At 40.6% G+C, this 26,422-nt stretch overlaps 1 protein-coding gene across 4 annotated transcripts in view; it reads right to left on the bottom strand.

Annotated features, from left to right (window-relative positions):
• The window catches only part of wwox (WW domain containing oxidoreductase), a 202,486-nt gene that overhangs the window by 123,919 nt on the left and 52,145 nt on the right, over nucleotides 1-26,422 (bottom strand). For all 4 annotated transcript variants that reach the window (XM_088996689.1, XM_088996692.1, XM_088996691.1 and 1 more), the window contains 2 exons: nucleotides 16,550-16,638; nucleotides 6,116-6,301 (listed from right to left, as the gene is read on the bottom strand). In XM_088996689.1, coding sequence (XP_088852815.1) covers nucleotides 6,116-6,301; nucleotides 16,550-16,638 — 275 coding nt within the window. The remainder of the gene's footprint in view (nucleotides 1-6,115; nucleotides 6,302-16,549; nucleotides 16,639-26,422) is intronic.

Below are 26,422 nucleotides of genomic sequence, written 5' to 3'. Positions count from 1 at the left end.
TTTTGGAGTTCAGGGGTCACTCCTAAAGACTTTCTATGACTCTGTGGTGGCATCAGCCATCCACTATGGCATTGTCTGCTGGTCAGGCAGCATCACCACCCGGGACAGAAAAAGACTGGAGCGCCTTGTCAAGCGGGCCAGTTCTGTCGTGGGCTGCTCGCTGGACTCTCTAGAGGAGGTGGGCAACAGACGGACGCTAGCTAAACTAAAAGCTATGATGGACAGCCCCTCCGACCCCCTCCTGCCCACCCTGACAGCACTGGGTAGCTCCTTTAGCCAGAGACTATTACACCCACGCTGCAAGAAGGAAAGGTACCGCTGCTCGTTCCTACCGACTGCTGTTAGGCTTCACAATTGTCAATGATCACATGTGAAAAAAGAAAAAGGAAAAAAAACAAAACTGGACACTTGTAAATATGGGTTGTTGCAATACAGTAAAGTCTCGTTATATCGATATCGGATATATCGATAGTCCCGGTTATATCGATATTTTTTCTGACTCCCTTGAATATCGATATAACGAGACTTTACTGTATATCAAAATGCATTTCTTGATTCTGCACTATGTACAGTTTGTTTTCTCTTATGGAACGGTTTTGCACATTTACATTTGCACAGTATACAGTTGACATTTTTATTTTGTTATGCTTAGAATATCTTGTTTTCTATCCTTTCACCCCACCCCAACTCCATTCCTTTTCAATTGCTGCTGTGGACTGCAAACTTCCCCATTGTGGGACGAATAAAGGTATTCTGATTCTGATTTACCATCCTTACCCCGGAAAACACAATACTACACCAGGTGCATCTGCACAGTCAAATGTGTATACATTGAAAGACTAGCACAACAATATTGACACTTTGTACTCGTGATATTCAATACCACATTTTCCCAGAGTGGGACCAGTATGAGTAGTCTTGAGCAGTCACAGGTCCCAAGTGCATGGTTGATAGATAAAAACAAATTTCATATATACCATATTTTCCGGTGTATAAGGCAAAATATGACCGTGCGCCTGATGTGCAAGGAAAATATGGTATTTTTGTGTTCAAAATAAATTGAAATGCAGAATAATGCAGGCTAAACTGCCTAACTGTGAAGCATGACAATCTATATACATCTATATGTATATCTATATATCTACTAAATATATATATTGAGATAAAAACGTGCACACACACACACACACACACACACACGCTCACACACACACACACACACACACACACACACACACACACACACACACACACACACACACACACACACACACACACACATACATACACACATTAATAAATTAATGAATAGACACAATGTAGTTAAAGTCGTAAACCCACAACTGCAATCAAGCAGTAGCAGTGGCCATAAACTGATACATCAAGCTTAATGCGCATTGTCAAACATGACAGCCTCACTCACTGGAAAACTCATTTCCCACCACATGGTGTCACGATGAATTAAATGTATCATCAATATGATGGATGGACTTATCAGACAAAATTTACTTTGAACCGGTCGTCACTTTTTTCTCCCATTTTCCCTTTGCTTATGGACAGTCTGTCTGTCTATCTATCTGTCTTCCTCCAAGCCTCTCGTTCCTCTGCTGTCGTTCAGCGGACAAGCATGATGTCTTGCAGTGATCTGCAAGCTCAAGAGCCCAGGATTGTGTGTGTGACAGGGCAACAGAAGCGGTTGCGCGGCATCGATCCAGTTCCTCAAGCCAGTGAGTCAGACTGGCACAAGCCCATTTGATTGATCGGAGCTTGGAGGAATGACCTGAGACCAGGAGAACATGTGTACACTTGTTCAAGTGGATCACGCAGCCGTACTGATATATGAGTTATGCTTTGTGCAGCACCATGCATCAGTGGGCAACCAGTTGAGTTGGGGAAACTTTGACACACAAATTCACATAAAGGACAACCAAAGTCACTTTTTTGTTTTTTAACTGACATCAGAAAAACGTTTTATAGCATCTAAAATACCCAAAACACGCAGTATGATATTTTTAGTCGAATGCAAAACACCAATAAAAATGACTTAAAGTGTTCAAAATCTGCAAAAAATTGCTGCCAATTGGGCATTTTCAGAAAGTCCCGCCCCCAGTTCGTGACGTCACGCCAAGACATCTTGCATTGCTTGTGAATCAAAACAATGGCTTCAGATTCAGAGAATATGCTTTCTTGTTACACATCCAGTTATGAATATGATTCAAATAGTTTTGAAGAGGAAAGCATACATGTTTGCAATCGATTAAAGAATTATATGTGCCATTTTGAGGCAACATTGGGGGAAAATCTCTCACCCAAAAAAAAGAGGCACAAAATGGTGACCTCCAGTTACCACCTCCGCTTCCACAGGCTGATAAATTCCTTATATGGAGCTTGGATGTCCTCTTCTGGCGACTTTTGGGTGCAACACGGTTCTCAGACCAAACGTGTACAGCAAAATACATTGACGTGATGGAAGGACTGCTACAATGTGTTTTTTTTCGGTCAGGGGGCGGTCCTTTCGTGACGTCACGTACGGACTCGTCACCAATTCAAAAACAAGACTTCCTGAATATTCAGAGCGAGTTTTAAAACGTAAAATGTAGCTATATGCGGTGGAATCTTAAAATACGCTCAGTAGAAGTCATTTGAAGCCCTTTTACAAATTATGGACACAACTTGTCCGGAGACGTCGGTTGTCCGTTAAAGGTGTTTGTTTCCCAACTGACATCTGAAAAACGTTTTATAGCATATAAAATACCCAAAACACGCAGGCTGATATTTTTAGTCAAATGCAAAACACCAATAAAAATGACAAAGTGTTCCAAAACTGCCACAAAATGAGTTCGCAGATTCAGAAAGTACCGCCCCCTTCTATTGGTCCCACACTGGACAAAGGAGTCCAAGATGGGGCCCGAGTAGGCAGCTGTCAGCAAGTGCTCCCATAAGCCTTGCTTTTTTGTTGTTTTTGTCTTGTTTTTGTGTTTTATTTTGTCACTTTATGTTGTTGTGCATCGTGTGGAACGGATACAGATTGTTTTTCAGCATTTTTGGCCACTACATTCATCAAGGAGGAGACTGTGCTGAGCGGTTGTGCTTTTTCGACAGTAATAATATGTCCGTGCTGTTTTTGAATGGGTGGAAAGTCGGTGACATTCGACTGTCATCACTGGACACCAAAGGGGCCATTGTGCTTTTTTGCGCCTGTAATGGGCAACATCTTCACAGCCCCGCTTTGTTCAGCGGAAAGGTCGGTGCTGTTGTACAGTCTGCGGCTGGATGAATGTATGGCTTGAGGAGCCCGCGATAAGACGAAAGGAGTGTCAGCGCAGAGCACCAATGCGTATGTGGAACTGTCGCGGCTTGGAATCGAAGCGGATTTATGTGGGACAGGAGATGTGAGACAATCTCTTTTCATCAATGGATGCTACAGCTGCGTGTTTGCTTTCAACATTTAGCTTGTAGTCGATGTGCACATTCCACCATGATGTCCCTGATCCACTGGTGAAGAGATGCTTTGATCCTCTCCTCTTTCATCTGGAACTGCATCGTGTAACAAAGAGGGTAAAGAACGTGCTTAAGAATGAATGACTCTCTGTGTCTTTGTGTTGTCATGTTATTTGTTATGGAGTTTTTTTTGTTCTTTTGACTTCAAGACGGCACCGCGAGAGTGGCTGCCTTTCCATCAGCTCCTGTATTTTGTTTTTCTACTTTCATTCCTTTCATAACTTTGCTGCTATGAAATTTCTCCACTGTGAGACTAATAAAGGCAAATCCAATCCAACACTGCCTTGCTCCAGAATCAAAACAATGGCTTCAGAGAGTTCAGATTCGGAGAAGATGCTTTCTTGTTACTCATCCAGTTATGAACATCATTCAAATAGTTCTGAAGAGGAAAGCATAAATGTTTGCAATCGATTAAATAAGTCCTTCTATATCACAGGTGTCAAAGACAAGGCCCGCGGGCCAAATCCGGCCCGCCACGTCATTTTTTTCGGCCCGCGAAAGCAAATCAAACTTGTTAAATTCCATGATGATAGCTAAAATCTGAGCCAAAATGTCATATTTTTGGATGTCAACCACAATAAAAGTCATTATTGTTGACTTCAGATTTGAAAACGAGTTATTCATTAATTTGCTGTGTGCTCTATATGTAATATTTGAAGGGATTTAAACATTCTAATGGGTTCCCCAAATTCATAACGGCCCGCGAGAGGAAACCATAACTACAATGTGGCCCGCGGCAAAAAATGACTTTGACACCCCTGTTCTATATCAATGAGAGACGTCTTGACTCTAATGTAGCGCCCAGAAAATGCACAAGATGGCGCACAAGTTCCATTGGAAATGGGCTGATTTATCCGCTGGGAATTTGAGTTACAGTAAAGTCTCGTTATATTGATATCGGATATATCGATAGTCCCGGTTATATCGATACTATTTCTATGCACGCACGTAGAAAATTACATGCAGACAGGGTCGGATACATCGATAGTCCCGGTTATATCGATATTTTTTCGGACTCCCTTGAATATAGATATAACGAGACTTTAGTGTATTTATGCTTTCCTTCTAATTTTGCGATCAACATGGTTTTCCAGACTAAAAAAAGTACCCAAAATGCATTGTTTGTCGCTTTCTCGGTCACGGGCGTTCCCTCCGTGACGTCACTCAGGGCATTGTCATCAACTCGAAAACAAGACTTACTTGAATATTCAGTGCGAGTCTTAAAACGTAAAATTTGATGGAATCTTTGTAAAATTCGCTCAGTAAAAGTCATTTGAAGTGATTTTACAAAATATGGATGCAACTTGGGCGGATGTGTGGGTTGTACTATAAGGTCACAATACTATTAGTGAGAGGGTGGGAAAGTAATACACAAATGTCAGGAAGGAATTATTGACCGTGTTTGATTGTACCCAACTTTTCTGACACTCTTCAAAAGAAAAAAAAAGGAAAACATTTTCATGGATTTTAATGGTCGTATTCAACAGCCAAATGGTGACGTGAGCATGATATTTGGTACAGATAGTTCTCATTTTTAAATAATAATGTGGGTCAACAAGACAAATCTGAGATGGCAGCTCCACAATCAAAGGACAATTAAAGGACAACAGACCTCTGAACAAGTTGTGTCCATAATTTGTAAAATTACTTCAAATGACTTCTACTGACGGGCGGCCCGGTAGTCGAGTGGTTAGCACACCGGCTTCACAGTGCAGAGGTCGCCGGTTCGCGTCCCGGTCCGGCTTCCCTGTGTGGAGTTTGCATGTTCTCCTCGGACCCACGTGGGTTTTCTCCGGGTCCTCCGGTTTCCTCCCACACTCCAAAAACATGCATGGCAGGCAGATTGACCACTCCAAATTGTCCCTAGGTGTGAGTGTGAGAGTGACTGTTGTATGTACCAATTTAGGGTGTTCCCCGCCTCGTGCCCGAAGACAGCTGAGATAGGCTCCAGCAACCCGCGACCCTAATGAGGAGTAAGCGGTACGGAAAATGAGATGAGACTTCTACTGAGCGCATTTTACAAAGATTCCACCCCATATAGCTGTATTTTAATTTTTAAGACTCGTGTTGAATATTTAGGAAGTCTTGTTTTCGAGTTGATGACGATGCCTGACGTGTCGTCACTAAAGGAACGCCCCACAATTCCCAGCTCATTTTGTCGCAGTTTTAGCACACTAAGTTGTTTTTATAGATGTTTTGCATTTGACTAAAAATATCAGCCTGTGTGTTTTGGGTATTTTAGATGCTATAAAACGTTTTCCTGATGTCAGTTTGGAAACAAAAAAATGGTGTCGGTTGTCCTTTAAGCCATATAAATAAAGGTTCACATCAGCAGTGCGCTAGTGCGCATAAGCAATGGAATATGAGGCTCCAAGTTCATCATTGCATTTTTGGGCATTCAATAGCCTCATTTAAAATCCAAGTCAGTCGCCAGAAGGATTGCTTCGAACAGCCAACTTCAAAACTTGGGTCATGCATTGCTATCCATGTACAGTATTACTTGTTTCACTTTTATTTTCAGGATTCATAATCGTCAGTACAATATAAGTGTCAACATGCATTCATTTCTTCCAATTTTGGCATGAAGACACACCAAGTCCAGACTCAAGATTACCTGTGGGACTCGGATGACACCACCACAACACGGGCTGGCGCTGAGCGACACAACACCTCTTGCAGACACTGGACCAGCAGGAAGTGACCCAAATGGCAGATCTGAAATGTGGACTCCAGGCCGTCCTCGGTCAAACTCCACGGCTGAGTGCATACTGCCGCATTGCACACCAAAATATGCAGAGGTCTAAAAGACAAAATGTCTGTGGATTAAGAGATGAACAGATGACGCTAAATGCATTTTGGCGTTTACCTTTGATGTCAGGTCAAATTTAAGCATTTACAAATCCATCTTGTTGTTTTTGATTGTTGAGGGGAATGCTGGTATTGTTAGGAAATGCAAGTATTTTTTTCCATTGCTGGTCTGTTTTGGTTTGTTTGTTTTTTTCTCCCCCATTTTGTTTCTGTAAATGTAAATGGCCCTTTTTTTTCCTTTTATATTTCCTTGCTGGTCTTTTTTTTTAAAGTATCCGAAATAAATGTAAATTGCCGTATGTTTCATACAAGCAATGAAAATATATTGTTTTAATAAGCAAGAGCACTCTGGGTCAATAAAGCAACATACAGTATGCTTCAGAGCATGTGCTGAGACACACAGAAAGACAGACAGAGAGACAGACATACAGACAGACATGCTTTATACCAGTGACGTGCAGTCAGGGAGGCAGGTGAGGCACAGCCTGACCTGTCATTATGGAAATATCAAATGAAAAAATAAACAGTGATATTCATTTAGGGATTTGAACTTTTAAGTTCTTTTCAGTTTCACTTCACCATTTTTGCATTTTTTTTCAAAAACGCTGAATTTTCACATGTACCGTTTAAATACTAACTGTGCTGGCTTGCTCTGCAGTGAGACCGCATTGCTGTGCCTCTGCATATCGCTATTAAAGTGTTCAAAAAATTTTAGTATGTGAACTAAATTTCTACACTTTCCCTGGTGTATATAATGTACAGTCACTATGCATTATAAACACAGTACAATAGTGTTTATTGTACAGTGGTACCTCGTTTCTCGAACGCCTCACAGTTCGAACAAATCGGTGTTCGAACAAAATATTTGAGATATTCTTGCTTCGGCGTTCGAACATCAATCGGTATTCGAACGCCAATACGACGCGTGAGTGCGTACGCGAGAGTGGGGAGCTGAGCAGCGCACGGGTGATTCGCTCTGTTCGTGACCAACTGTTGTCGCTAGCGGACATGCTGCGTTTTGCTCGAGCGTTTAATATAGGTGTACGAAGAGTTTTAGCCCCTAATCATGCCTCCAAAGAGAGTAAGTGCTGCTTAAAGTGACAAAAGAAAAGTAGTGCGTACAACTATTGCATTTAAGAAAGAAATAATCGCAAAATATGAAAGAGGTGTGCGAGTGTCTGATCTGGCGAGGGAATACAGCATGGCGAAATCTACGATCAGTACGATATTAAAGAATAAGGAGGCTGTGAAATCTAGTGATGTGACCGTGGGAGTGAGAGCAAGTGTCATTGGATAGATATTTGAAGAGAAAAGAACATCCTGTAGCCGTGTCATCCGTAGCTGTCACGTTCCGAGCGAGAGTGACGGCAGCTGACTCGTCGGAACGTAGTGGAATGTTTGGGATCCCAAAACAGACACGTACTAACCAAGCAGGATGTTTATTCACAAATAAAAGAAAACACAGCGAGTAAGAAGGCAGGGGTTGATCCGACCCGCTTACTACGCCAAAAAGCAAATGGCACACGAGGGTGCAAAATTACGCAATCCCGGAAGATGACATAAATTTACGGGACGCAGGGAAAATACCTCGGACCGGATACACTCGCGCATCGAAGGAAGAGTCCAGGTACGGTGGCGAGTTGAGTCAATCATCCGGCATTGGCGAGGTGATCGCGAACCGTATAAATGCCCCGTGTCCGTGATTAGAGAATTGACAACAGGTGGAGAACGACCGGGAGAGGCAGCCCCCCGCTGTCAACTCGCAAGTGACAGGAGCAAAGAGATGGTTCCGTTGTTTGAAAAAAATCACTTTTCGAACAGGGTCCTGGAACGAATTATGGTCGAAAACCGAAGTACCACTGTATTTAATTTTTCTCAAAACTGTGTGCATAGGTGAGACACACAGTTCTGCTGCCTCATGACAGGGGGCGCTGGTGATACCAGAGATTCTTCTTGCGAGTCCTCGACTGCAGAATAATAGAATTAGTGACAGACAGCAAGCTACAGCAAACAGTTAGCAAGTTAAGTGCAACCATCCAGTCATTTTCTTATGTTGCTTGGCCTTATTTTCAGAATGGAGGATTACATGTACAAATTGAAAGCATTTTCGAAACTGGACTTTCAAGCAAAGCAGGAGATAATTAAAGGAAGACCAACACCGGACAGTATAGCTCACAAACGTTGAGGGATGGATGTAAATCTCCTGGACAGCTTCTCAGATTTTTGGCCTAGAAGGATCTCATTGAAACTATTCCTGAGGTGACAAAGTTGCTCCAGCTCGTGCTCACTGTTCCAGCTACTACAGTGGAGCGGTCATTCTCAGCACTGAGAAAGATTGAAAACATACAGTCGAAACAGGACTTTCTTCACTGGAAGTGATCTCCATTGAGACAGACAGACTTTTAAAACTGAAGAAAGATAAGGAAGGCTTCTACAAAGAAGTGCGCATGGACTTCATTTACAAGTAAAGGTAACACGATAATAACGTTTTTTTTAATTCTTTTTCATATGCTACAGTTTGTATTTTTAAATAATGCTGAAATCACATTTTAAACAAAACACATTAACTGTTGCCAATCAAATGGTGAATAAGCTACTCCGTTGAGTTCATATGTTTGTAAAACTGACTGTGATTACGTCAGGCCCTCACCAGCCATGCACCTCACCACACATCACTGCTTTATACAACAATACATGCATACACGTACACGCACGCACGCACGCACGCACACACACACACACACACACACACACACACACACACGCACACACGCACACACAGACAGACAGACAGACAGACAGACAGACGGACGCAAGCACAAAGAATCTATCTGCATGCCAGGGCTCAAAGAGCGCTAGATTTGTCAGAGTAGTAAGAGATGCTTGTCGGTGACAGCGTCGCTCCAGCGAGCTTGGAGCCACTGTAACACAGACGAACAATCCAAACACACCCCACCAATTTTTAATTTCTTCCATTAGAATTAATTACGAGGCCGGAGGCAATTTGTGTACCCTGTGTTTAAGACTGCCTACTGGATTAATTAAAAACTGGATGCTGGAAAATTAATGTGCGAATTGTTATGCTCCCGCTATAATGAGCCATACCGTGCTATTCCATAGAAGTGTACAGTAGCGATCACCTTCAGGCCTCCCGAACACGCAAGGTTCATTAAAGAGCACAAACCTCGTCAACTTCAAGAACGACCACCTCAGCAGTTTGGCAGTGGGACGCACTTGCAGCGCATGTTAAAATATAATAAGGTGGGGAGACACCTTCATTGAATTTAAGATTGAGATTATAAAAAAAGACAAGCAAAGAGTACTTGTAGTCAACCTGTCACACTTGTATGAGCGTAATACTACTATATTGTGTCTTTGTGTTGTCATATTATTTGTTATTTAGGGTTTTTTTTGTTCTTTTGACTTCACGATTGCGCCATGACAGTGGCTGCCTTTCCAGCAGCTTCTGTATTTTGTTTTTCAAATTATTTCTTTACTTTCCTCTTCCTTTCATAACTTTGCTGCTGTGAAATGTAAATTTCTCCACTGCAAAAAAAATAAAGGTAAATCCAATCCAATATTAATAATACACTGACCAGAGGGAGTCCATAAAGGCTATATTGTCACTCAAAGGCAATAAAATCATTTTTAAGCACAACTCTTTCCATTAAAGTACACTAAAAGTATCAGAAAAGACAGACCAGAGAAGATCACGTTCAAAAGCAGGGAAGTTAAAAAAAAGTAAACATTTCAGAAGAAATGTTCTTTACATTGTTTAATTATAATTTTACTTTAATATTTTATACAACACAAAACTGTACAATATGTTTGATGCCTGGATGAATGACATTTCCATTTAATTTGTGGCATAAATTGGTTTGAGACTGCAGTGTGAACCTCCAGATTTAATATGAAAAGAATCTTTGCAATAGAAGGAAAACGCCAATTTGAGTACAGATTTTGTGCTAAGAATTACAAGAGCAAATTCAAAGGCAGGCAGGAAACATGACACATTTTCATTTGTGAGCGGCATAAAACGAGCTGTGCTTGACACCTGTTTTCTGATTGACCATTTCAGTCGCACTCATTTAGTTCTGAAAAGGTCTGGTGAGCTGAAGTGAGCTGCAAGTTTGTAATGTGGAAGGCCTGTTCATCCAACTGCCCACCCGCTAGTCCCGCTCTCATAAGTGCAGCTCTAATGAAGGCCTTTAATAGGCCTGTTGCCGCTCAAGGCACGGTCCCGCTCGCCACATTAAAGGCCTTTCACAACACGGCCAGCGCTGCACTGTGCAATCTCAGCGCCGCTCAAACGAGGGTGTTAACTACCAAGCGGGGAGACATCCGTTTATATATTTACTTTATATAACCCCCCTGGGTACAGCCCCTGACCTCCGTGATAATATGGACCAGCACGGAGGATATTGCCTGTATGTGTGTGTGTGTGTGTGTGTGTGTGTGTGTGTGTGTGTGTGTGTGTGTGTGTGTGTGTGTGTGTGTGTGTGTGTGTGTGTGTGTGTGTGTGTGTGTGTGTGTGTGTGTGTGTGTGTGTGCGTGTGTGTGTGCATGGTCCAGACTATTCGCCACTACTGCTTCATTTTATTGTTGACAGAAAACACACACAAATGGCCCACCCAATGGTCACCACAGTGCTGCAAAGATGTCCCAGTGTAGATCCACCATTTTTAAATGTTTCATTTTAAAATATACTTTGAAAATAAATCAATTTGTACCTGTGGGTATAAATCAAAGTGTGTGTGAAAAAAATAATCGATCATTGTCTAAAGACTAAATATAATCACAACCTCCATTAAATTGATTATGCATAATTTCTGTCTTTCTGGCAATTCACTGCTTTCTTGACAATCACACCATGTCTTTATTGTTTATAAACAACAGTGTACTGTATGCGGAGCCTCAAAACCCAACATAAGATCACAGTTTTCCAACTATAACGTGGTGGTGGAAATCCGGTGCCATGCCGTTCAGCGAGTGGCGGCCTTATATTGTGAACAGCGGCTGTCAATCAACTGTTAGATGTGCAATCCAGTTAAACAATGCTCATCCGGCGACCTGATGCAAATATGACTTCATGCATTACAGAATTACTGGACCAGACTTTGAATCAGCAAATATTCAAAAATCAAGTGACTTGACTTGGGTGCAAAAAAATAAATATTTTTTTTTTAAAAAGTGATTGGGACATCCTTACTACGTTCCCAAATGTTCCGTACCTAAAAATCTGAATCCAAATGCTGTTCCACTAGTCATGTGAAGTCATATGTCTGCAATGACACCAGGCTGAATGCATTCAGGAACAAATGGCACGTGTTAATTACGAAGCGTTCAGCAGAAATTGTATTAGGGTCACTCTGTCAGAGCTGCTCTCCATCAATTACTTCACCACCAAATTGTCCCACATTGAACAATATCAATATCCAGGTAATTTCATTTCAAAGGACAGGCAATTAAAGTGGAATCGCGGTCAATGGAACACAAAGCAGCGTGAAAGCCACTGACTGAAGCACTTAAAAGCAAGGGAGTGAGAAACGATGGTGGGGGAGAAGGAAAAAAAAAAAAAAAAACAAAGACTGATTACATTTCACCTGCCAATTACATACACACTGCCGAAGTATTATTGTGCGCTGGCTTTTATTTTCCCTGAATGGAAACGTGCTTGCATGCACGATGCTCGTGTTTGTGTGCGTTATGCCCGAAGACATGCATGCAGTAATAGAGTGGTGGTAGACTCAGACAGCTGCCCAGTGCCATTCACAGCTCAGAGCTCCCAGCCTCCACTGCTTCGTTCGCCATGTGATGAGAATTAATGTACTCTGACGTCCCCTGGGTGTCCCTCCCCCAAACGCTCCTTCCACCCCAATAGCACCACAAATTAAGAAATACAACCTTGCCAGGTAGTCAGGAAGCGGACCGAAGCGACAGACTGAGAGGTGACATAAGAAAGAGATATTTAGCAAATAAACGAATTGCAAGGGGGAATATAGTCGTACCGCACAATAATTACCACAATAAAAATACAGTGATACCTCGGTTTACGAACCCTTGGCTTACGAACTTTTCGGTTTACGAACGTTACATTTATGAACATTTTACCTTGGCATACAAACTTTACCTTGGCATACACACTTTTTTCGTGCCCAGAGCTGCCTCAATGAATGATGTGTCGTTCGCAAACGAGCCCGTTCTTCTAACAACAAAATGGCAGCCGACTGTTTTTGTCCTCTATTCCCTACCCCCAGTCTACGTTTAAAGCCATGTGATTGGTCAAGAACGCAGCAGTGAGGGGGTGGTTTAAACATTGAAGAGACAGGCAGACGACAGTGAGAGAGTTTCAACTTTGATAGTTCAAAGGCAGAGTGTAGACTGCAAGGTTAAAATATCCCATCAATCAGGCTCCACAAACAACCCGCAAAGCCATCTGTACACTTGATGCAAAAAGCTATCAACCCAGCTCAACACAATTGATGAGGAACTAGATAAAATTATCACAGAGAAAGCACCTACAAGGGATCATTCCTCAAGATGGTGAAAGAAGGTTACGTTCCTCATCAAGTGTTTAATGCTGAAGAAACCGGACACTCCATTCCATCAAACTATGAATGACCATCACTAAGATGACTTTATTATAAAGTACAGTTGATTTGATTTTTTACATTATAATACCATAGCACATTTATTTTACATAAAATAAGGTACATTTTGTGCAGTTTTCAGGCTTAGAAAAGTAGAAAATTGTTTTATGGGGACCTGGTAACAGATTATTCTCATTTTAATGGTTTCCTATGGGAAATTATTTTTTGGGATACACACTTTTATAATAATAATAATAATAATAATAATAATAATACATTTTATTTCAAGTGCCTTTCAAAACACCCAAGGACACTTTACAATAAAAACAATAAAACAAAGCACATAACAATAAAACCATAAGTAAAATGATACATAATAAAATAGCAGATAGAACTATACATTGAAAGCAATTTTAAACAAGTGGGTTCTGAGGTGAGCCTTGAAAATAGGGAGGGAGTCAATATTGCGGATGTTGGGTGGAAGAGAATTCCAGAGTTTGGGAGCAGAGCGGCTGAAAGCTCTGCAACCCATCGTGGTGAGACGGGCAGAGGGCACATAGCGGTGAAGGGAGGATGAAGATCTGAGGGACCGAGAGGGAACAGAGATTTGAAGCAGGTCAGAAAGATAGGGAGGGGCAAGGTTATGGATGGCTTTGAATGTAAACAGAAGTATTTTGAATTCGATACGATGTTTAACAGGTAGCCAGTGGAGTTGCTGGAGGACAGGGGTGATGTGGTGAAAGGAGGGGGTTCTAGTGATGATCCGGGCTGAAGAATTTTGGACGAGTTGGAGTTTATGGAGAAATTTCTGGTTGATACCGAAGAGAAGTGCGTTGCAATAATCGATGCCGGAGGTGACGAGACTGTGGATAAGGATAGCAGTGGTGTGAGGGGTGAGCAAGGGACGGAGACGGTTAATATTACGGAGGTGGAAATAAGCAGACCGAGTTATGTTACTCTCTCTCTTCACCTTACACACTCTGTCTGGGAACCAATTAAGTTCGTAAGGCAATGTATCACGGTACAGGAGAATGTTTTTTCACATTTTAATCCTAATAAATTCATACATGTTTGTATTTAAATACAATAAAATTTGAGTTGGTGATCAATATACTTAAAATGCACGACTAATAAAAGTTAACATTATATCATAGTAAAACATTCTCCACAAACATGTTTAAATGTTTAAAGGCAAACATTGCACTGAATTTACATACAACAGAGCTATGCTCAACAAATGTACTCTACTCCATTTTTTTAAGTTGATGCCACCGTCACATCATGTATGGTTTGAATATTTAATTCAGCAATGCCACAAAGGGAAATTTGCATGGCACCCTTTGAGAAATATTAAGTATGAAATCAATTAATGGGTTAATGTTTTTATGACTTTATAAATGAGTTTATCAGAATCATAAAACCTTTATTTGTATATATATATATATATATATATATATATATATATATATTAATCAGCCATGGGATTATTTGTAATCTAAAAAAATGGATTTGACATTTTTTTTACGATGACCTATTGCAGATGGATCTGGTACATATGGCCCTGCATAAACAGAGATGCACAGTATGCAGAGGAAAAAAAAAAGATTACCGGTATGTGGATGGAGGGGATTATAGGAAGGTCAATGCATCAGTATGACTGGGCAGGGGGCAAATTATAGGAGGGGGAAACCTCTGTGAGGTTTGGCTCGGCCCCAAGGCTCATGTGTGTCCTGGATGGTCATACCGTGCCTCCGGGCTGCTGTAGGCCATGGCTGATGTGCCCCTCCACACAACAGCACCAGCAACCCCCCGCCCCCTCCACACACACACACACACACATACCGGTGTGTGTGTGTGTGTGTGCGCGTGTGTGTGTGTGTGTGTGTGTGATAGATAGATAGATAGATAGATAGATAGATAGATAGATAGATAGATAGATAGATAGATAGATAGATAGATAGATAGATAGATAGATAGATAGATAGATAGATAGATAGATAGATAGACGTATTAGGATTGTATACATATTTGTATATATGTATATGTGTGTGCGTGCACACATGTGTGTCCATAAATGACACACAACAGTTTCCACAAGAGACCTGCAGGTCGTTGAGCAGTATTGATGGCAAAAATACATGACCCCCCCCTGAAATAGCACTGGTGGGAGCGACCAATGAGACACATGCTGACCAGTACAGAATAAGAACCATCAAGTCCACGGGGCCAATGTCAGTCAGTAAATGAACAAAAATACACACGCTGACCCCAAGTCCTTGTTTCCATCAGGAGCAGTCTGGACACCTTTTATTAGGATACATAAAAATGGGTCTACAACAGGGGTGGGTAAACTTTTGTGCTCAAGAGAAAAAAAGAAATATGTTAAATGGACAAATGGCCCAGGGAGCTCGTGGAAGATGGGGTAGAAGGATGAGGATTGTTAAAATATCGATGTACATGTTTTGCTTCTTGGAAGGATGTGATATCGTCAAAAAGTAAAAATGTTGTTCCAAGTGTCGTTCAAGGAAATGGCTGCCGACTTTTTTTGGCCTCTATTCCCCGCCCCCAGCACTTAAAGCCGCACGTGATTGGTCAAGAATGCAGCAGTGGGGGGTTTACAGAAACACAGAGACACAGAGTTGCAAATAAAAAATAGATAGACAGACAACAGAGTGAGAGTGAGAAAATGGATAGAAAACAGTGAAATTTGGACTAGTTTTAACTTTACTGGTCGTTCAAAGGCAGAGTGTAGACTGCAAGGATAAAATAGCCAATCAATTTGAAGAGAAAGGAGGGAAGCAAGGGAATCAGCTATTAATGCAGTTTCTAGTGTGTTTGCCTGCATCTGTTGCTGTTGCAGTATCAGAACTTCCAAGATGTACAACCCAGTGTTCCTTGAAACACTTGATGCAAAAAGCTATCAACCCAGCTAAACAGAACACAATTGATGAGGAATTAGGTAAAATTATCACAGAGAAAGCACAACAACTATACTCGGATATCGTCAAGAGGCAACCTGGAAGTTTGTCATCCATTGCCACGGATGATTCGAGAACTTTAAGCGTCGTACAGGGATTCATAGTGTCATTCGTCATGGTGAGGCAGCCAGTTCTGACGATAAAGCTGCCAAAGTTTACAAGGAATTATTCTTCAAGATGGTGGAAGAAGAAGGCTACGTTCCCCATCAAGTGTTCAATGCTGATGAAACCGGCCACTCTATTCCATCAAGCCATCAACGGCCATCACAAAGGTAAATAAAACGACTTTCTTATGGGGTAGTTTATTTGTTTAATTACAATGCCATAGCACATTTATTATACATAAAATAAGGTATATTTTGTGTAGTTTTAAGGCTTAGAAAATTAGAAAGTAGAAAATCATGTTTTATGGGGACCTGGGAACGGATTATTTTCATTTTAATGGTTTCCTATGGGAAATTAATGTTTGGGATACACACTTCGCCTCAAACACTGTCTGGGAACCAATTAAGTTCGTAAGCCAAGGTATCACTCTATTAGCTATAAACTAAACCATTGTGTTGATGGGATCTTTACAGCTTCCATAAACATTTTCACATAAACAATGTTTTGTCTTCAAAGGTTTTTGGTGTCATATCAACCAAAATGAACATGAAGATTGTTTGTACTCACAGTTGTTTGGCTTTGAATGAGTCTGCAAACTCCCTGATACTGCGGAGAGAGGCCAGGTCACACATCATGGCTTCCACACGTGCTTTTTGCTGGAGGACAACACACACACACACACACACACACACACACACACACACACACACACACACACACACACACACACACACACACACACACACACACACACACACACACACACACACACACACACACACACACACACACACACACACACACACACACACACACACACACACACACACACACACACACACACAAATCTTATTTACTCCTTTCATAACCTTCAATAAAACAAGGTGCAGTGTTAACTGGAGTTGTGTGTTTTATATGTATAAAACCATCATACGACATGAAATGAATTAGAAATGCATTCATCAGTTGCAGTAACCAAGCATATTAGTTCACATAAATGAAAAATAGTACACAAAACATGAAAAGATGCTAGAAGAAAAAATGTTAAGTGTTAATTGCTATACATAAGGGTCCAATGTGAGTCGAATGTGAGTCTCATCAGGAGCTGAAGTCTGGTGCAATTCTGCGTGTAGAAGTAGGGATGTTTTCACTTGCCCTGCACTAGAATATGGTCCTTTGGACTCCTTTTCAAACATGTCGCCATGTGCAAATTTTCTTCAAAGCAAAGTGTAATTTTTAAAAAAGCATAGCTAAAAAAACATTAGATGCACCTTACTGGTACATGCTGATATTATATTTTTACTTTTAACTCATCGACTGCCATTCACAAATGTATTCAAGAATTGAAAATATGACGTAGATCGCCAGTCCCGAATTTGTTCGGGTTTTGATTTTTTCTTGGTTGGGTGCCGATAAAGCGATGGCCATGGCCTCTGGTTGTAACAGCCCTATATAAACCAATATGTATGTATTGCATTTTAAAACTCAATATGTACTCAATTCTGTCTGTCCTGGAATTCGAGTGACAAAGACAAAACCCCTGGCACTGGAGTGGACACATTTACATGTGTGGGAGTGAATGAGTTAATTCTCTTTTTTTTTAAGTACTGCATTAAAGTAGTTAAATAAAACGTACCTTAAAAGGTGCAAGTAGAGTTTCATTATTTATGTTATTTTGCATTTGTTGATTGTGTTAAAAAAAAAAAGAACAGGATTTGAGATATGACAGCTGCCACCGTGCATCGTCATAATAAAGCCTGTCAAAGCTCCTCCTGATAAATGCTCCATTTGACTCATGCCCGAGAGAGACTCGCAAAACTCCCCGATGGCCTTTTGAGTTGGCATCAGCAGGAATCCTAGATGCTCGTCCCTGCCATCCCCAAGGATGACTGTCAGCTCACATTACACCCCCGCAAGAACGTTCCACGGCTTGTGTGTATCTTATGGGAGCGTCGCCCTGGGCTCAGCAAAGCGTACGCGACACTCGCAGCAAGGACGCTCTGTGGGGCGGTGAGTACAAGCCACAGTGAAGGGTTAAGAGAGCCCGTTGATGGAAATGCGTTTCTTCAGGCATTTTACACGCAACTTAACCGCCCTGGGAGGTATTTATACATGCAAACACACACACACACACACACACACACACACACACACACACACACAAGTAACTCAATGTTGTGACTCAAGGGTAAAAACGTGCAATCACACCATTATCTATGCCTGAATTGTTCTCTTGCTGCTACACTCTACCATTACATGGATGATATTACAAAGCATTAAAGTGCTGATTGTGGCCATTATAGATGGGATTATAAAGGCGCCCGCTTATATGATATGCACACAGCAGTAATCACAGGTGAGGGAAGACAACTGTTTCACACTCGGAGACACTTTTGCACACTTTAGAAGAGAAGAAATAGTCCACAAAGTGCGGCTGTAGTTTCGACTTGTGCTTCAATTGTGCGTGAGAGAGGAATTTGGTGGGGAAATGGGGAATACTGAGGTGGAAATAAGGTCGGGGCAGACAGCCGCGGGATCATTATGAGGTCAGCGTGAGAGGACGGGTGACCAGCAGAGAAGATGAGTGCAAGTGTCAGCTTGACAAACTAATTGGAGGACGGAGAAATTGAGAGATGGAAAATAAGTAAGGTGAAAGTAAGTCTTGCGAAGAAAATAAAGTTTATTGCCTGGAAAGAAGTGGGAAGGGGGGAGCATGTAAAAAGCATTAAAGCCATGGAGGTGAACAATTAGACAGATGGACGGGTTTTGGAAGAAGAAAGGGATAGAAAGAATGTCTTTTTTGTTTGTTTTGTTTGAAAGTTTTGTTTGTTTCTTTCAGTAGCGTGACAACTTCTGGCCTCTTGAACGGCAAGGGGACATTGGCGGATGGGGAGATGAAATGGTTCACTCCAGGGAAATTGCTGACTGTGCAGCAACAGCAAGATCTGACTAAGCAAGGTACACACATAGTGATAATCTGCAGCATTTGAGGAGTTCTTCAATAGTCCAATTGTCAAGTCAAGAAGATTTTTTTAAGCAATTATCAAAGAGTGTAGTTCAGTCTTTAAGTGTCAAGTGTAAAGTGTGGTCAAGATTGATTGTCAACAACTATTAGTTAATGAGATGTTTTTTTATATATTGAAATTGATATAAATACCATAAATCTATTCCAAATTAAAAGTGATCACCAATTTTGTTTTGTGCTTTAGTCATAGATAAATCACACTGCATAATTGTTTTTTAAAAGAGAGTTAACAGAAAGAAAGTGATTTTCTAAAGTGTAAGTACTCCACATAGTGTATTATTCATTTGAGCTGGGTGCATTTCACCTTTTCACTGCAAGGCATTTTCAAACCAGAGATGAAAAAAAGGTTTGCCACCTTTTAGGAACCCTATTTGCCATTGACTACATATTTTTTTGACAATGGGAAACGATTTAGTGTGACAAACAGGCATAAAATTAGTACTGTATAAATGTTTTTTTTTAATATACTTTCTCCATAAAACTAATCATTGCCAAATGCTTGAGGGCCTGGAATGTGTCCCTCAAACTACCTGCGCTTGTGTGTGTGGTAATATGATGCAGGGATGTCACAGTGGTGGATGGGGAGGTGGGTGGTGAGTGTACAGGGGGATTTTCTCCTCAAGAGTGACACAGTGGTTACTGCTGAGTAGATAGATGGCATAAGAGCAGGGGGGACGAAAAGCGGAGGCAAAAACTAATACAATTATAACTTGGGCCATCCAATCCAATAAAATGAAGAGGTATTAGAGCAGGGGGAGACCCGTCCTGTTCAATAAGACACTGGACCACTCTAGTAACTCTTAAAAACATGCGCGCACACTTAGTTGACCTCTTAAACAGCACGGCAGCCAACCCTAATGGACGCAAGCAAGTGGAACCGCCAAATAATACACTGCCTTAATGCACTCAGCTCAATCTCATCGCCTAATCCTCCTCGGGTACTTCCACTCATACTTTAACCCCTGTTTCCATTTTACGTCACCTTTCGGCCACCTTCAGTGATCACCGGTGGAGGGGCAACACTTAAGAAATCAAACACAGCCCTCCTTTTGCCAAGCTCACAAACAGTGAATGCTCTCTCGAGCCACCTGTGACAGGTAAAATCTGACATACAATGATATACTAAGACAAAAAATATCACTTTTTTTACACATAGTTTTAAGCATCATTCCTTTCTGAACTCAAATTTTAGAGTAGTCCGCAGAAATCCTAACTCTCTTGGGAGAGTCAACGCAATGTATCAAAAACTAAGTAATGGGTTTATCTTGATCGTTCGTCCCTGGCTCATTGCTTCGATGGGTATTGATGGCAGAGGATGGTTAAATCAGGAGGACAGGTGTTGGACAGAAAGTTAGTTTAATCTTGAAGACAGCGGAGTCATTGTGGGAGGTCAGGCGAGGAGGACGCAGGAAGGGAGAGAGAGAGAGAAACGGACTGGGAGAGCATTTATATGGCGGACAGTGTGCGACGCAATAGGATGTGATGTAATGTAGATGCGACATTATGTAAGGGAAGGCAGGATATGACGTATCAGGAAGTCCAAAACGTAAATGAAGATTAGAAAGCAATGTTTAAAGATGTTCGTATAGCGAATTACCCAAACACTAAGAAAACACAGTTCTGCAAATAATTATGTACGCTTCAAGATGACTGTCATTCCCAGTTGAACTTTCCTGTCAAACTAATAGTCGACAAGAGTATTAAACATGGTGTACTTCAAAACCAAACTAAAGTTTGCCAGCTTACGGATAACATATCATGCAAATAACCAAAATTGACTAACAGACACTTACATTTATGTGATAAGTATAAACCTGAAAACAACTGCTCGTTAACACACACACACACACACACACACACACACACACACACACACACACACACACACACACACACACACACAAAGACCAGCAACGTCTGTGTAGGCTCGCAGTCGTACAGGAGAGGTCCATCGATGAAAAGGTTTCTTCGGCCGCCATCTGTACATCTTTGAAGGTGTCGGACGTATCGCTCCTCATCCGAAGAGCTTCGTCAGCGAACTAAAGTTGGGATGGTAACCCTATATATATATATATATATATATATATATATATATATAGTAAAGTCTTGTTATATCGATATTGTCGGGAGTTTGAAAAAATGTTGATATAACCGTACTGTCGATATATCCGTCCTGCACCGAACTGCATTAATAAAAGCCGCCAAAAGAGGGTATCCAAGCGCCATATAAGAAACGGAGCTGGCCATGAGCTCGCCATTTTGTGCCTCTTTTTTTTTGGGGGGGTGAGATATGTTCCCCGAATGTTGCCTCAAAATGGCACATATAATTCTTTAACCGATTGCAAACATATATGCTTTCCTCTTCAGTGCTTTCCTCTACAGTGTATTTGAATGTCATATTCATAACTGGATGTGTAACAAGAAAGCATATTATCCGAATCTGAAGCCATTGTTTGGATTCACAAGCAATGCAAGACGTCTTGGCGTGAAGTCATTTTTATTGGTGTTTTGCATTTGAATAAAAAGTGACATCGGTTGTCCTTTAATACACAGTATGGAATGTGCGGTAATTTTCAAAATCATCACGCTTCAGCAGACAAAACAAGAAACGTTGCAAAAAATGATTGCATTCATATACAGTACAGTGGGCATGTACATAACACAACAGGGAAACTGCAACGCTTACATCTTACTGTATTATGTATGCAATTTAAAAAAGTCATCAATCTTCTTCTCCTTCCCATTTTTACCTTTTAACACAAACACTTCAATCTCGTCTGCTACACACGAGCTAGCGTCTGAAAATGGAAATGGCTCTGCTACACGGGAGCTGGTCACGTAACAAACTCACGTGACCAAGTCGACCAATGGCGAGGCCGATGGCGCGACGGATGGCGTGTATCGATATAAACATAGCAAAATGGCCAGCGGGAGATGAAAAAGAGCACCGTAGTAACCGGATTATCGTAAAAACCACGAATCGTACTAAACGGAACTAATTATACATAAAAAGACTAGAATTGTGCACGGGAAATGAAAATAGTGTTGTAATAAGCAGTATTATCAATATAAACGATATCGATATAATGAGACTTTACTGTATATATATATATATATATATATATATATATATATATATATATATATATATATATATATATATATATACACAGTAAAGTCTCGTTATATCGATATTCAAGGGAGTCCGAAAAAATCTCGATATAACCGGGACTATCGATATATCCGACCCTGTTTGCATGTAATTTTCTCCGCGCGTGCATAGAAATAGTATCGATATAACCGGGACTATCGATATATTCGATATCGATATAACGAGACTTTACTGTGTATATATATATATATATATATATATACTTCGGGAGTAGTCCACTGCTAACCCAACCTTAGAGCAGGGACCTATCAGAGCAGAGGTCTAGCACCACCACTTCTGTCCATAGGGAGATATATATATATATATATATATATATATATATATATATATATATATATATATATATATATATATATATATATATATATATATATATATATATATATATGCTCAATACTTGTTGATTCCCGCTTTCTTTAAGATGGGGCGGGGCAGAAAAATACCAGCTCAAGGGGCGAGGCGGGGGGAAACAAACCTTGGCTCGTGTTAGAGAAAGAAGAAATCAATTTAATACAGACTTAACTGAAGGAAATTGCATATTCTGCTTGTATGTGCTGATCAGGCACTTTTCTTTTTCTTACTCGAGACCTGGCTCTCCCATAATTGCAGCTTGTGTGTATGTGCGTGTGTGTGTGTGTGTGTGTGTGTTTATTTCTTTTTATATGTGTTTGTCATGGGTGCATCCATCTGTGTTATGTACAGTATTTTGGTGTTATATGTTGTAGGTCAGATTTCAGACCTCTGCCAGGGCATTTATCCCATCGTGCTGTATTTTTCACCAATCTATTGTGGTACCTTGATATATCGTAAACGGTTCCCTTTGAAATCAATTGAAATCTAATTAATCTATTTCAGCCAACCAAAATTGCATTTTGTTTCTGTGTGTGTATTTGCCTGTTGTTTTATTCAACGTCTACTTGCTCCTATGGCTCTCTTTGCCGCAAAAGGCATTATTGTAGTACATTAACTCATTCACTGCCATTCCCGAATTTATTCCGGAATTGAAGCATGACGTGGAGCGCCATTCTCGAATTTGTTCGGGTTTTGTTTTGTTTTTCTTGGGGGTGGGGGGGGCAGTGTGTTAAAAGCTTCGGTCAGACGGACCTCTGGCAATGTTTTTCCCTCCCACAAGGGGGCAGCATACGTTTTGTACGGCCACCCCCACTTTCAACCCATTTAACTCGATAACCAAGTAAGCTCGAAATAAACTTTTTTTTTCTTATGAAAGAAGAGAGTCTAATGTATCTTACGCTGCGTTGAATGTTCATGTAGTCTTAACACTTAATATTCTGTGGGTCCTGCAATTTGAGTGTAAATGACATAAACCTAGCACTGGAGTGGACACATATTTGCACATCGTCTGGTAGTGAATGAGTTAAAGAAGCCAATCCCAAAATTGGCTTTATTTTTTTTTCAATGCACCTCCACGAGTCTAAACATGGCATTCTGGTTCATATTGCATTTGTGGAATACTTTTAAATTTGTATCTCAACCTGTGTATGTTGCAGTGGTGCGTGAGTGAAAAAGATGTTGAGAAGTCGGCATGATATTGATGAATAAATATTATCATAATGACAACATGATGTATGGGGCCCCCTCGCCTTCCCTCATCGTCTTTTGGCTAAAAATACACATTGATAATAAAATCAGTCTTAAGCGCTGATGACCAATTTAGCCTTGTGTGTTGCGGACAAGGTCACAAGAGATCCGGGTGCCTCCAAGGCTTTTCTCCTTTCCCCCTACGTCTACGAAGCAAGTAAAGAGGGGCTCAAAGTCGTTTCTCTAATTGCTTTTATAAGGTGCCCTTTTCACATGCCTGTCTTGCCTGCTCGTTCACTTTCACTGCCGCTACGACACCTTACCACCGCACCTGCTCAAAAAAAAAAAAAAAAACAGTTTAATTTAGCTGTCACCTTTTATTGATGCTGTGTATCGACGAGAAAGCATTTCATAAAGTTTGGGACAAAATTACCCCATCCCCTTGTAAATTATGAGTTGAAAGTGTGGTGTGGTGGTGTGGTGGTCATACTTTTGTAAAGTTGGGTTTAGTCTTTTTTGGACACTGACTTCTTTTATTTTTTTATGTGACCATAAAAAAAATCATACATGGATTAGTGGTTGGCAACAAGCATTATGACAGCAGACTCGGCTAGCGGTTGGTGTTTTTTGTTTTATATTGAGGAGTATGGTGTGTTGTTTTTATGGGGAGCACGTGACTCATGGCTGACGGTTTTTAGAGTGGTCAACATGCTGGGCAAGTTGTTGATTTTTATGGCCGTGACTTTCATTAATGGCACTGATTTTTTTTGAGGGTGTTAAAATATCCAGTATTTTCATTGTTTTGTGTTTCGTTGCTGGTCTTTTGGTGAATAGGTTTCTTCAGCCGTCATCAGTACTTTGAAGGTGTTGGACGTTTCGCTACTCATCCGAAGAGCTTCGTTAATGAACTAAAGTTGTGCTGATTACTCTGGCCCTATATATATAGCCCTCATGGACAGTGGTGGCAGTGCTAGACCTCAGCTCTGATAGCTATATATATATATATATATATATATATATATATATATATATATATATATATATATATATATATATATATATATATATATATATATATATATATATATGCTCAAAGGGCGAGGCGGGGGGAAAAAAAACCTTGGCTCGTGTCAGAGAAAGAAGAAATCAATTTAATACAGACTTAACTGAAGGAAATTGCATATACTGCTTGTATGTGCTAATCAGGCTCATTCATTTAGCCTTTGAGTCTCTATACAACATTTTGAATGTATTTCGACTCACGACCAATTTGACTTTCGACTTCGTTTGGTCAGAACGGAACTCGGTCGGAAGTCGGATATTACCTGTGGACGTATATATATATGTTCCCGGGTCCCGATAAAACATAATTTTCTACTTTCTAATTTTCAAAGCCTTAAAACTACACAAAATATACCTAATTTTATGTATGACAAATGTGCTATGGTATTACAATTAAATAAATAAACAGTACTTTATAATAAAGTCATTTTATTTAACATTGTAATAGTCTTTGATTGCTTGATGGAATGGAGTGGCCGGTTTCCTCAGCATTAAACACTTGATGAGTAACGTAACCTTCTTCTTTCACCATCTTGAGCAATGATGATGTAGGTGCTTTCTCTGTGATAATTTTATCTAGTTCCTCATCAATTGTGTTCTATTTAGCTAGGTTGATAGCTTTTTGCATCAAGTGTACAGATGGCTTGTGCAGGTTGTTTGTGGAGCCTGATTGATGGGATATTTTAACCTTACAGTCTACACTCTGCCTTTGAGCTATCAAAGTTGAAACTCTCTCACTGTCGTCTGCCTGTCTGTTTAATGTTTAAACCACCTACCCTCACTGCTGCGTTCTTGACCAATCACGTGGCTTTAACTGAAGACTGGGGGTGGGGAAAAGAGGACCAAAAGAGTCGGCTGCCATTTTGTTGTTAGAAGAACGGGCTCGTTCGCAAACGACACATCACTCATTGAGGCAGCTCCATGTGTATCCTGAAAAAAGTTTGGATCCCAAGGTAAAGTTGTCATAAATTTAACATTCGTAAACCGAAAAGTTCATGAGACAAGGGGTTCGTAAACCGAGGTATCACTGTATATATAAATCACACACATATATATATATATATATATATATATATATATATATATATATATATATATATATATATATATATATTACTCTTCAAAAAACCAAGCAGTTGCTGCATGGCCCTAAAACGGCATAGAAAGGTGAAGGAAGGACGCAGGGAGATTTTTCCAGATAAGAAACGTAGAGAGTTCGGCTCAAACATGCTAATGCGCTCAAAAGTAAATAAATAAATAAATAAATAAATAATAGAGAACAATAAAAAGAGAACATTGAAATGGCAGCGATCACATGCACAACCAAATAAACACACCCATGCATGCACGCACGCATAGGCATAGGCACGCACACACGCACACACACACACACACACACACACACACACACACACACACACACACACACACACACACACACACACACACACACACACACACACACACACACTCACGCGCACCACACGCACACATATATACACACACACGCAGGTCTGCGTGACACTGTGCCTCATAATCGGTATGTCTCAAAATTCATAGAGTAGCAGCAACTTGTGCTTATCCGTGTTGAAAAGAAAATGCTTTTCATGATGGATTTTTAATACCAATGCATTCACGGGAA

The sequence above is a fragment of the Hippocampus bargibanti genome, linkage group LG05, assembly GCF_051943395.1.
Source record: "Hippocampus bargibanti isolate YZ-2025 linkage group LG05, ASM5194339v1, whole genome shotgun sequence".
In the NCBI taxonomy this organism is placed as follows: domain Eukaryota; kingdom Metazoa; phylum Chordata; class Actinopteri; order Syngnathiformes; family Syngnathidae; genus Hippocampus; species Hippocampus bargibanti.
Note: the sequence above shows the minus strand (reverse complement) of the source record. Positions and strands in the feature narration are given on the sequence as shown.